Genomic DNA, 13,662 nt, shown 5'->3' with positions numbered 1-13,662 from the left:
AAGCAATCCTTCTGCCTCAGCCTCCCAAGTAGCTGGGACTACAGGCATGTGCCACCATGTCCGGCTAATTTTTTCTATATATTTTTAGTTGTCCAGCTATTTCTTTCTATTTTTAGTAGAGACAGGGTCTCAGTCTTGCTCAGGCTGGTCTCGAACTCCTGAGCTCAAAAGATCCTCGGGCCTTGGCCTCCCAGAGGGCTAGGATTATAGACGTGAGCCACCGTGCCCCGCCACAGATTTCTCTACAGTGTGGTAAGAGTCATAGTAGTCAGTAACCTCAACTGAAAAGTAACCAATATACTTGTTTCCCATGTATGTAGTTTCTAGGTCTGTATTTTTTTCAAGGTAAAAGATTTGCTTATTGGAAAGTCATGGGACATGGAGAAAGAGCAGGTTTAGTAGAATGTTTCAGTACAATTTAAAAATTTGCAGCTGAGTGTGGTGGTTCAAACCTGTAATCCTAGCACTCTGGGAGGATTGCTTGAGCTCAGGAGTTCAAGACCAGCCTGAGCAAGAGCGAGACCCCATCTCTACTAAAAATAGAAAACTTTAGCTGTGTGTAGTGATGCACACCTATAGTCCCAGCTACCTAGGAGGCTGAGACAGGAAGATCACTTGAGCCCAGGAGTTTGAGGTTGCAGTGAGCTATGATGATGCCGTGCACTCTAGCTGGGGCATCAGAGGGCAACAGAGCGGGATTCTGTCTAAAAACAAAAAACCAAAAACCCACGCAGATAGAGAGGTTAGCTTTGAAACAGAAGAAAAGCTTTTTCCTCTGAAACTAAAGGAAAAGCAAAAGGAAGATGACATGAAATATAAAAAAAAATTTGAGGTAGCAGGAAAGGGTTTGTTCTTTTTTTAAGTCAAAAGAAAGAAAGGAGTAGCTCTAGTGCCATGTTTATCACACTTAATGTGCATATGAATTGCCTCAGGATCTTGTTAAATTTACAAATTCTGATTCAGTGTGTTTGGACTGGGACCAGAGATTGCATGTCTAATAAGCTCCTGGGTGTTGCTGCTGATCTGTGAACCACATTTTGAGATCAAGGCTCCCAGATTCTGTTCAATTAAGAAACAATTAAGAATGGAAAATAGGCTGGTCGTGGTGGCTCACGCCTGTAATCCTAGCACTCTGAGAGGCCGAGGCAGGAGGATCGCTCGAGGTCAGGAGTTCGAGACCAGCCTGAGCAAGAGCAAGACCCCTGTCTCTACTAAAAATAGAAAGAAATTAGCTGGACAACTAAAAATATATAGAAAAAATTAGCTGGGCATGGTGGTGCATGCCTGTAGTCCCAGCTACTTGGGAGGCTGAGGCAGAAGGATTGCTTGAGCCCAGGAGTTTGAGGTTGCTGTGAGCTAAGCTGATGCCATGGCACTCTAGCCCTGGCAACAGAGCGAGACTCTGTCTCAAAAAAAAAAAAAGAATGGAAAATAGAGCATCAGGGATTTAAAGAATGTGGGAAAGCATTTGTACCCCCTTAATATTTTGAAATTTTAAAAAATTTAAAATAAAGAATGTGGGAAATAACTAGAGTAGGTAATATAACAAATTTGATAAGGAATCAGAAAAACTAAAATTATGAAATTGTGCTAATGTGTTTGGTAAGGACTTAATTCTAAAACCTAAGATTTTCCTTGGATGTTGGTTTATTTCCAGTAAATAACCTTTAATTTTCTTTTAAAAATATTGGCCAGGCATGGTGGCTCAGGACTGTAATCCTAGCACTCTGGGAGGCCGAGGCGGAAGGATAGCTTGAGGCCAAAAGTTTGAGACCAGCCTGAGCAAGAGTGAGACCCCATCTCTACAAAAAAATAGAAAAAATTAGCCAGGCTTTGGCAGGTGCCTGTAGTCCCAGGTATTGGGGAGGCTGAGGCAGGAGGATTGCTGAGCTCAGGAGTTTGAGGTTGCAGTGAACTACAGTGACGTCAGTGCACTCTACCCAGGGTTACAGAGTGAGACTCTGTCTCAATAAATAAATAAATAAAATGAATAAAATTTTAAAAATATGCTCAGAGGATCTGAATACGAAATATTTTCATTTTAAAGCATGTCAAAATCATGAACAACCCTGCAAGCATGTCTATTATCAGTGTAGATGTTGGATTGTTTTCTGTAAGTAGTCATTAGTTTTCTTTTGAAAATTTATTGGGATGCCTGAAGAATTAAATAAACTTTTATTTTTAATGATTGTAAAAATAATGAACAATTGAAAAGCGTGTCTACTCAGTACAGACGTTGCTTATGTCAGAGCTAAGTAGAATAAACTGTTGGTAACAGTATTTTTTATAGCAGAAAATTTAGAAGCTATTGTATATAAGTCTTTTGAGGCATTTGTTTTAGTCAGCTTAGATGAATAGCGGTAAGCTAATTAAAATTAGGAGAGCACTAAGTATTAATGGCTATTTTATTTTTCATGTCAAAGTTGAATTTAAGAAAGACAGCTGTAAGAGAAAATTGGTTATTCTATTAGCATATGATTATGAGACCTAAGTGTCTATGGACAAATGTTACAATCTTTTTTGAGAATGACAATATTTGAAACAAAGTAAGAAAGCGAGAATATCAAGGTCTTTTTTAGAAGAGATAAACTTCTTAAAAATTATTTAAAACAGGCTAAAGACATGGAAAATACATTTTTTTTTTTTTTAGGCAGGTTCTATATGTGTCACTTGGGCTAGAGTGCAGTGGCATCATCACAGCTCACTGCAACCTCAAACTCCTGGGCTCAGGCTATTCTCCTGTTTCACCCTCCAGAGTAGCTGAGACTACAGGCGCATGCCGGGTTAATTTTTGTATTTTTTTGTAGAGACAGGGTCTCCTCTTGCTCAGGCTGGTCTCGAACTCCTGGCCTCAAGCCATCCTCTTGCCTCAGCCTCCCAAACTGCTAGGATTACAGGCATGAGCCACCCATGCCCGGCCTTGGAAAACACTTTAATATATATAATATTAAAAGTATATCCATGTTTTTCTAAACTGTTTTCTTCTTTATCATGTCTGTGTTTGTTAGTATATCTTTAGATGTATGCAAACATGGAGTTAAATAGTAAAATTAAAAATTTTTAAATAATTAACCTTAAAAGCATTTAAAATAAGACAAGGTATATATTACATTGATTTTGCCATCTTAAAGCTGTAACAGTTCCTTTAGTCAATGGACAAAACATATCCATTATCTTAACATACATATTTCTGTTTCCCTGTAACTTCTGTACCAAGGACAGTGTCAGCTATATATATTACATGCAGTCTTTCCCTAAGAAACCAAGTTTTGTTTCCTCTCAAACACTGAGAAAACCAAAAGTCAAGTAATCCAAAACAATCTTTTCATTCTGTCCATGAATATACATTCATATCCTTTTTATAATTATTTAAATGGCAAAATAAGCATGTATATTTGGATACATGGTATTAACATATCATCCAAAGGCATTTATATATTCTTTAATCTGTTTGTTGGTTATTCTCTAATGTATAAATATAAGACACAAGGATAAATCAGAAAAACATATTTAGGGATCAGTGATTTTCATTTTTATCTTTATTAGAAATTATTCACGATCTAAAGAGTTTTCATTAATTCAATTTTATATTAGTCTAAAATCTTAAAGTTAATTAAGGGTCTGAAAATTGTAATATAAGCTTATATAGTAAGCATTATAAGATGTGGCTTTATAAGAATTGATCTCTTTTTATAAAGGTATTACCTATTATAAAACTTAATTGAACACATAATTTTACAATTTTGTATTTTGAAAAGCAGTTATGTTAATATATACAACCCATGAAACCAGTAGAAGAAATTTCAGTTAGTTAGGTTTTTCCTAAGAAGATAAGTTGAAGATTTGCACAAGCAACTATATCATACTAATATTGTTTTTACATGCTGGTAAAATCTGGACAAAGACAAATAGCTGTCTTTAAGTGAGTTTAATTTGTGCAAAGAGACATCTTAATTAGGTTGTTATTTGAACTTTTTCTGTACAATTATATACAAGATATTAAAACTTTTAAGTTTAAGAACTACTTTTTTTACTTGTTCTTTAAGCAAGTGACCAAGGACATTATTTAAACTCACAATTAACTTTTGTTTTCCCCTGAATAACAGGTTTTAGCAAGAACATTTTTTTTTTCTTAAAGGGACAATACATTTAAATCTTAAGTAAAAAGAAATCTTAAAAACCTTTTGAATTTTATTTAGTTCAATACAATATAAGCCCTTAATGTATTAATAGGTTATTTATAAGCCAGTTAAAACAGGAGCTTTTTCCAATTGATTTTTATCCTGATTTATTAATACTGCCCATAGATAGACAAGTCATATCAATTTGTTCAAAAAGTATTTTTTCATGAAATGGAAAATTTTTATCTTTTGTATAACTTAGAGGATCTAATTATGATAAAGCAGTAAAATTTAAGGTAGAAGCAGGTGCCAGTCTATTAAGAATGTTGATCAGCTAAAGAAACAAAAACATATTGGTTTGGGCTTTTTAAAATTTGATAAGTGCTGCTCTTCCATTTCCCCAGCCAGAAATAAACGGTGAATTTTGCTATGTTATGAAAATCTTTCACTTCAATATAATTGTTTGTTTATATTTAATCTGGAAAAATATGGTAAAATTACTTTGTATACAATGTAACTAAAATGACGCATAAAATGTTTAATGAGAGCTTTACTAGAATGTGATGAAATCTAAACTCTACCTTTTTTGATGAAGATAGTTGTAAAAATTACATTTGAATTGCAAGAAAAACATAACTGATTCATTTCAGGCAAAAAGGTAAAAAGTGTATTCTTATTTGTAGGATTATGGTGATCCCTGAGGTGAAATAAACTGTAATGATCTAAAATGAAAAAGAAAAAAGAAAGAAGCAGCAAAAACATAGATTCATTAGGTTCCTTGCAGAAGCATCATTGAGTATGGTAGTTTTAAATGTATTTCCACAAATTCTTTGAGATTCTTCCTTTAAAGAGTTGGAGTCCAATTCCCTTCTCTTTGAATGTGCAGGATTTAATGGATCACGCCTAAGAAAATAGAAATTACAGTGTGTGACTTCAGAGACTATGTCATAAGAAGGCGCTGCAACTTCCCTCTTGGTTGTTCTCGCTCAGATCACTTGCTCTGAAGGAAGCCAGCTGTCATGTCTTTAGCAGTCCCTGGGGAGTCCCAAATGGCAAGAAACAGAGGCCTCCTGACAGTGGCCACATGAGTGAACTTCAGTGATCCTCTGGTCTCAGTCAAACCTGCAGTCAACAGCAGCCTACCCAACATGTTGATTGCAGCCTCAGAGAGACCTGAATCATCCAGCTAAGCCACTTAGCCGGAATCATCCGGCTAAGGCTGCTTCCAGCTGCCTTATCCACAGAAAAAGAGATAATAAATGTTTGTTGTTTTAACTTACTATGTTTTGGGATAATTCATTACACAGCAATAAATATTAATAACTATTAGATTGAGAGTTGTGATTCCCAGAAATTTGGTGAGACACTTTTTTTTTCAATGTCCATATAATAATGACATTGAATTTTCTTTGTTTTTAAAAGGCTAAACTTGCTTAAGGTTTGGAAAACTATTAAATATTGTTTTATTTGGCCTTTTAAACCATTTTTTTAATTGAATTTATCTAATTTATAGTTAAGTTTCTTCAACATTCTTTAGCTTTAGAGTTTTGAAGTAATGTTAATTTACAGTTACTGAATTATTTAGAGACATCAAAGAAAGCTGACCATTGAATGATATGAATTTTGTTTTCTTTCATCTTTGGTATAGGAATTCCATTTTTGTACATATTGACCAATATTGGGTCTATAATAAGTAAACATGAAAAATCCTTACCTTTTAGATGGAGAAGGAGATTAAAGGAGCCCATTCAAAAAATAAACATAAACAAAAAGACCAATAAGGAAGCCAGATTCCAGATTCCCTGTCAGCTGCTACCTGATGAGGATATTGTCATCTAGCAGAAATCACTTAGCAGTCAGACCATAAAATCAAAACCCAGTTTCACCACTGCTGCCATCTCTGTGGACATGATTGTCCATGTACTCAGTCAGAATCAGAACCAGAGCCAGGCTTTGCCAAGAATCTAATTTAGTGCACAAGAGCCATGTTGCTCAGTACAAGGGAAGATTATCTGGGGACTTAAGGGTCCATGTCTCAGAAAGGATATACTTTCAGGCCACATATTTAACTCTCATGACCCAGAGGGACAATATATTATTTAATATATTAATGAAACCTCAAGAAATAAATGTTATACAAGGAATCAGAGACATTTGGTTGGTTATTTCATAGTGTTTTGTTATTTTGCATGCAGTTTGTTTTCATGTTAAAAAAATGGGTCGGGTAATAGACTGAATCAAGGAGAAATTATCGTTGATAAAAGAGAAAAAATATTGCAGGCTGGACACAGTAAATTTTGTTTGCACATTTTATGGGCTGGTTATTCTGCCCTTGTATAAGCAAACTAAAGATACAAAAATCAGTTTTTTTATAAAAGATTTTAGCTATGTAGCATATGTGAGTCTTTCTAAGATTTGCCAGTCTCCTTCTATCAGCACTGCTACCTTAAGCCATGTATGTACCATTTCCCTCGTTAGAATTTCTTCCTTATCAATATGAAAAAAAATTGGAAGCAACCCAAGTATTCTATCATAGAACAATGGCACATCTAGTCAATGTATTATTCAGTCATTAAAAATAGTTTATATCCTTAGACCCAGCAATTTCATTTCTAGGATTTTTGTTTTGCAGAAATATTTATGTAATACACAAGGATATGTGTGTAATATTGTTCACTGCAAGATTGTTTGCAATAGTGAAAAGTTGTGGCAAACAGAATGTCCATCAGTAGGAAACTACAAGTCCAACTCTAACATGGAATACTGGGTAACCATTAAAAAGAATAAGATGGGCCAGGTGTGGTGATTCACATCTGTAATTTCAGCAATTTGGGAGACTTAGGAGGGAGGATTGATTGCTTGAGATCAGAAGCTCAAGACCAGCTTGGGCAGCATAGCAAGATCCCCGTCTCTACAAAAAATTTAAAAATTAGGTGCTGGTGTGTTCTTGTAGTCTCAGCTACTGAGGAGGCTGAGGTAGGAAGATTGCTTGAGCCCAGGAGTTTAAGGCTGCAGTGAGCTATGATCACACCATTGCATTCCGCCCTGGGTGGCAGAGTGAGACCCTGTCTCTAAAAAAAAAAATATATGTATGTGTGTGTATATATATATATTTTTTTTTTAAAAAAGAATAAGCAGATATATATATGTTAACATGGAAAGATGTTTACATATTTACTAGGTGCCAGAATATTGTGATCGATTTTTGTTTTTCAAAAACTTACTTTTTCCTCATTTTTAGAAAAAAGAAAAGAAAAAAAAGCTTGTCAAAGAATGTTTATATGTATAAATAGACCTGTTAACAGTGTTTTTCAATAGTATTCCAGTGAGAAGGGAGCCAAAGAAGAATTTGACTTTATAACTTATTTATTTCTATATTGTTTGCATTTTTTACAATAAGCAATTAGTATTTTGTAATTAAAGTTTATAGCTGGGCACAGTGGCCTGCACCTGTAGTCCCAGCTACTGGGGAGGCTGAGGTGGGAGGATTGCTTAAGGGCAGCCCGGGCAACAGAGTGAGATCTCATCTCTAAAAAATAAAAATAAAAAGTTTATAGCACTTATGAGGGGTTTTAGCAACATAAGAAATACCTTTTTTTTTTTTTTTTTGGAGACAGGGTCTCACTCTGTCGGCCAGGCTAGAGTGCAGTGACTCATTACAATCTCAAACTCCTGGGCTCAAGCAATCCTCCTGCCTTAGCCTCCCGAGTGGTTGGGACCATAGGCACGCACCACCATGCCTGGCTAATTTTTCTATTTTTTGTAGAGACGGGGTCTTGCTCTTGCTCAGGCTGGTCTCACTCCTGACCTCAAGCGATCCTCCCACCTTGGCCACCCAGAGTGCTAGGATTACAGGCATGAGCCACCACGCCCAGCCAATTTCTATAATCTTTTAATGAAAAATATGTAAGAATCACTCAGTGTGCAGATGGGATTAAAAAAAAAATATATATATATACATACAAGAATCAAATGAAAAAGTAAGAGATAAGAAACAGAAAGACTGAAACAGTATATAAGACTGTAAATTTCAAACCATTGTTAAAATTAAGTGTGAGACTTGCTTTTTATAATGCTTATAACTCTGAGGAATTAAATAAATTTTTAGGTATTAACTTCAAAAACCAAGTTAATGATACTCAATTTCTAAGTGTCATAAAGTGCTGTTCTAAATAGACTGCTTCACATTTTGTCAATTTAGCTCACAACTCTTTCAAAATTTGTCTATACTTTTCTCTTACTCTAAACTGTTTCCCTTTTATTCATTGGTTTGCCCCATCAAAACTTACTCTGATGAAAATCACTAAATTACTTTTAAGAGAGATCAAAAAGGGCCTCTCTGGATTGTTTGAGCTCAGGAGTTCGAGACCAGCCTGAGCAAGAGCAAGACCCCGTCTCTACCAAAAATAGGAAGAAATTAATTGGACAGCTAAAAATATATAGAAAAAATTAGCTGGGCATGGTGGCGTGTGCCTGTAGTCCCAGCTACCTGGGAGGCTGAGGCAGTAGGATCACTTCAGCCCAGGAGTTTGAGGTTGCTGTGAGCTAGGCTGACGCCACGGCACTCTAGCCCGGGCAACAGATTGAGACTCTGTCTCAAAAAAAAAAAAAAAAAAAAAAAAAGGGCCTCTCATGTTAATAATAATTGGTGTGTCCTATGGTCTCCTTTCAAATATTTGCACAATTTTCTATAGCAAAACTGAATCCCTGCCTGAATTCTAGATTTCCAAAAATGCCACGTTCACACAGACTCATACACGTACATACACATACACCACTGCTGCCATTACTCCCATCACCACTGCTCCCATTACTCCCATCACCACCCCCACCCCTACTAGTTGTTTTATGTATTTGACATATATACTAATGTTCTGCGGCTAAGCAGAAATTAATTACAAAGTAAATCTAATGTAAAATGTATTCCATACTGAAGAATTATTTCTAGATTATTTACTATTTTAGCTATGTTAATGTCTTCTTTTAATGTATCTAATCAGAAATTGACTGTAACTGGTTTCATTTTTATTTTGTATCCTTTTAATATTGACTATATAATCAATCATAGGAATTACAATATTGGATTTTGAGAAAGCAGTCAGTCTTTTTTCTTCTGGACATTCTTTATTTCTCATTTGTCTTTTCTGGATTACTTTTTGAAGGAGTTAATAGGTTTTTCACAAAATTTGATGAAGAGTAATGAGTTCCCTGAGGTATATTAGGTAGCTTATAGTCTTATCTTGTAATAGTCAAGTGGCTAAGAAATTTTCAAATAGATATATCTTTAATTTTATTGTGCTATTTTGACACTTGGCAAAGTTCTCAAAGAAGCATACTTACAAGGCTTATAGGTCACCACATGTGTAGATTTGATTGTGTCTGTAAGTTCCAAATAAATATATATAATTTCTTGTCAAATTACTCAATTTTTTAAATGTTTTATAGCCATATTGAATGTGAAGTGATCCAGAACAATTGAGGTCATCATTAGTGAAGAATTCTGAACACTTGAATCATGCTTCCATTTAGTTCTTTAACTGATTATGTATAACTTCAATATTACATCCTGGCACTTTTGTCCCTTTAAGATCATGTGGGGTTTATGAGAAAGGACTTGGAAACCATAAAAGTACTAGAGATGTATGAAGTATTATATACTTGGTTTTAACTAAGAAATCTATCTTAAGAAAATTTCCTAAGGGAACTATAACACAGGTTACCACATCACTTACATTTCGGTTACAGAATATGGATAATAAATTTGCCTCAGTAAGAATAGTAGAGTGGAATGCTTGCTTGTTCAGTGAACTTCAGTTGGCACTTACTATCCCGATGCTTAAAGATAGCACAGTTTGAGGGGTTATGCTGCTGAGTCTGATGTTCTTTTCTTCATACCAGTTGTCATTTCATCCTTTTTGTCATTTGTATTCTCTCCTTCTTAGTTGCCAGATGTATACTGTAGAATGATAAAATACAGAAAAGGGTTGGGGCGAAGGTAGTAAGAAAGACAAAAGAAAATTAGCATTTCTATCATAGAATGAAAAATACTGTTAATGTACCATACTAAATGCGGATATTTGTATCATTGTGTATTTGATAAATTAAAATTGTTTTCTTATAATCATAATTTCATAATTAGATGTTATTTTATGATATTTATTACCAACTAGACTTAAAATTTGCTAATTTATTATTCTGTTCTTACAGTTTTCAGCATATGATTTCATCCCATCTCCAAAATTAAAGCCCTCTCAAGGAATGCCAGCCAATGAAGATTTATGTTTTAGCAGAAAAAGAGTGTCACGAAATTTATTTCAAAGTAGTCGGGATTTTAACCCAGATTCTCTTCCCATATGTGCTGCTGGTAAGTACAAGTTACAGGAAATGGACATGTTGAACTAAATTAAAGATTTTTCTAAACTTCATAGTCTATTCAAGGACTCATAGAACTTGCAATCTAGTAGGCAATTCAGATTCAATAAACCACTTATTGAAGATCCGATGAAAATTAACACTTTTTGACATTATTACTTTGTAAGTCCCTGGAAAGATTTCTCAATAAAATTTATTAAATAGTAATGTAGGGCAATATTTGCTTAATAAATCACCCATGTTTATTAAGCATCTCGTATGTGTCAGGTACTTTTCTTAGTACTGGGGATCTGCCTGATAGAGCTTACATTCTAGTTGGGAAGCGGAGCAGACGTTAAATAAATGCAAGATATAGTAGGTTCAATGGTGATAAATGCTATGGAGAAAAATAAAGCAGAGAAGAGTATGAACCAGGGACTTTTTAAAATAATGTGGTGAATGGCCATATTTAGACAGGAATATTTGAAGGAAACCACTAAGTATAAGGAGAAAAGAGCAAATAATTTCAGGAAGTGGGAACAGTCAATGCAGAGTAACTGAGATGGAAGTGTATGGAACATGTTTGAGAAAGATAAAAGAGGCTAGTATGTCTGGAACGAAATGAGTAAGGGGAAGAGAAGTAGATAATTAAAGAGATAATAGAAATCCTTATTTATAAGGCCTAATGGACTACTGAATGAACTTTAGCTTTTACTCTGAATGAGGGACATTTTGAGGAAAGAAGTGAAATCACTTGCCTCGTGTTTTCCAGGCTCATTTTGCATATTATGTTTGAAATAGATGAAAGGAGGTCAAGGGCAAAAATGGGGACTGATTAAGAGTCTATTATAGTAATCCTGGCTAGAGATGATGGAGGCTTTAACCAGGATACCAATAAATGTAGTGAGAAATGATTGGATTCTGATTATATGTCAGAGGAAAGGTCAAAATAATTTGCTGGCAGATTGGATATAAAATGTGAGAAAGGAGTCAAGAATGCTCTAAGGATTTTTGGCCAGAGCAATTGGAAAGATATTTAATTGCCTAAGTATTATACAAAGTAAATATTATGGTAGTTAAGAGGACATTGTCATTGGCCATGTTAGTTAGAAAAGGCATTAACGAAGAGTTAGTACTTGAACTGCATCTTTTTGAGGTGCATACGATATAAGTGGTTAGAAGGACAGTATGAGGAGAGCAAGGCCCATTAGGAATGGGCTTGAGATAATTGTGGGAACTGTGTCAAGACAAGGTTCATTTTAGATGGCGAAAGATAAACTGGGAGAAGGGGAACTCTGGTATGTTAGGCTCAAAAATTTGAGTTTGTACTTATAAGCTACAAGGACTAATAGAGATTTTTTTCTTTTATTAAGGAAAAAAGAAGCTAGGGTAATAAGGTTGTTTGTAAATGAAATAGGAAGGAATAATCAGGAAGATATGATGGATATGATGACTTGTAATAAAAGATGAAGAAGGAGGAATAGAGAAGGATTTTAAGACTTAACACCCAGGTAATTAGAAAAATGGTAGTGTGTTAGCAAAACAATACCAGTTGGAAGGGAAAATGGTTTAGAAGGTAAAGACTGAGTTATGTTATAGATTTTGACATTTATTTAATATCCAAATGATATCAGTTATTGAAATTTGTTGGCTATGAGTTTGGATACAGTATTCAGCAAACATTGTTCTCTAGGAGAATTTATAAACTTTTATGCAGTAAAATTCTATAGTATTTTCACACAAAAATGAAATGTTATTAATATAATGATTATATAGTTTAATTTGTTTATTTAATAGAGAAAAAGAAATGCAGTAATATATCCATTATTTTGGATTTTCATACATGTCATTGTTTCTGTACCACTGAGAAGCTCATTACCTAATCTGTACCCATTGTACAGATTGTAAACAACTGGAGAATAAGACAATATATAACCTAATGCTAGAATGGTTGACATAAATTAAAAATACTTACAGGAATTCAAGAAAGCAAGAGATCATAGGTTTTGAAGTGGTTTCAGAAAACTGCAAGAAAGAGGTTAAACTTGACTTTAAAGAAGAGTGGAGGCCAGGCTCACTGGCTCATGCCTGTAATCCCTGAGGCCAGAAATTCAAGACCAGCCAGAGCATCAGACCTCGTCTCTACGAAAAAATATATTTTTTTAAATTAGCCAGGCATGGTGGCACATGCCTATAGTCCTAGCTACTCCGGAGGACAGGAGGATCACTTGAGCCCAAGAGTTCAAGGTTACAGTGAGTGATGATCTTGCCACTACACTCCAGCCTGGGTGATAGAGCTAGACCCTGTCTCTAAAAAAAAAAATATATGTATGTGTGTGTATATATATATATTTTTTTTTTAAAAAAGAATAAGCAGATATATATATGTTAACATGGAAAGATGTTTACATATTTACTAGGTGCCAGAATATTGTGATCGATTTTTGTTTTTCAAAAACTTACTTTTTCCTCATTTTTAGAAAAAAGAAAAGAAAAAAAAGCTTGTCAAAGAATGTTTATATGTATAAATAGACCTGTTAACAGTGTTTTTCAATAGTATTCCAGTGAGAAGGGAGCCAAAGAAGAATTTGACTTTATAACTTATTTATTTCTATATTGTTTGCATTTTTTACAATAAGCAATTAGTATTTTGTAATTAAAGTTTATAGCTGGGCACAGTGGCCTGCACCTGTAGTCCCAGCTACTGGGGAGGCTGAGGTGGGAGGATTGCTTAAGGGCAGCCCGGGCAACAGAGTGAGATCTCATCTCTAAAAAATAAAAATAAAAAGTTTATAGCACTTATGAGGGGTTTTAGCAACATAAGAAATACCTTTTTTTTTTTTTTTTGGAGACAGGGTCTCACTCTGTCGGCCAGGCTAGAGTGCAGTGACTCATTACAATCTCAAACTCCTGGGCTCAAGCAATCCTCCTGCCTTAGCCTCCCGAGTGGTTGGGACCATAGGCACGCACCACCATGCCTGGCTAATTTTTCTATTTTTTGTAGAGACGGGGTCTTGCTCTTGCTCAGGCTGGTCTCACTCCTGACCTCAAGCGATCCTCCCACCTTGGCCACCCAGAGTGCTAGGATTACAGGCATGAGCCACCACGCCCAGCCAATTTCTATAATCTTTTAATGAAAAATATGTAAGAATCACTCAGTGTGCAGATGGGTGGATTAAAAAAAAAATAT

General features: G+C 35.0%; 1 protein-coding gene across 2 annotated transcripts in view; it reads left to right on the top strand.

The window, feature by feature from the left end:
• FAM179B (family with sequence similarity 179, member B) overlaps positions 1-13,662 on the top strand; it is a 132,180-nt gene that overhangs the window by 22,573 nt on the left and 95,945 nt on the right. For both annotated transcript variants that reach the window (XM_012642963.1, XM_012642964.1), the window contains exon 2: positions 10,329-10,488. In XM_012642963.1, coding sequence (XP_012498417.1) covers positions 10,329-10,488 — 160 coding nt within the window. The remainder of the gene's footprint in view (positions 1-10,328; positions 10,489-13,662) is intronic.

The sequence above is a fragment of the Propithecus coquereli genome, unplaced genomic scaffold, assembly GCF_000956105.1.
Source record: "Propithecus coquereli isolate 6110/MARCELLA unplaced genomic scaffold, Pcoq_1.0 Scaffold191, whole genome shotgun sequence".
Classification (NCBI taxonomy): Eukaryota; Metazoa; Chordata; class Mammalia; order Primates; family Indriidae; genus Propithecus; species Propithecus coquereli.
Note: the sequence above shows the minus strand (reverse complement) of the source record. Positions and strands in the feature narration are given on the sequence as shown.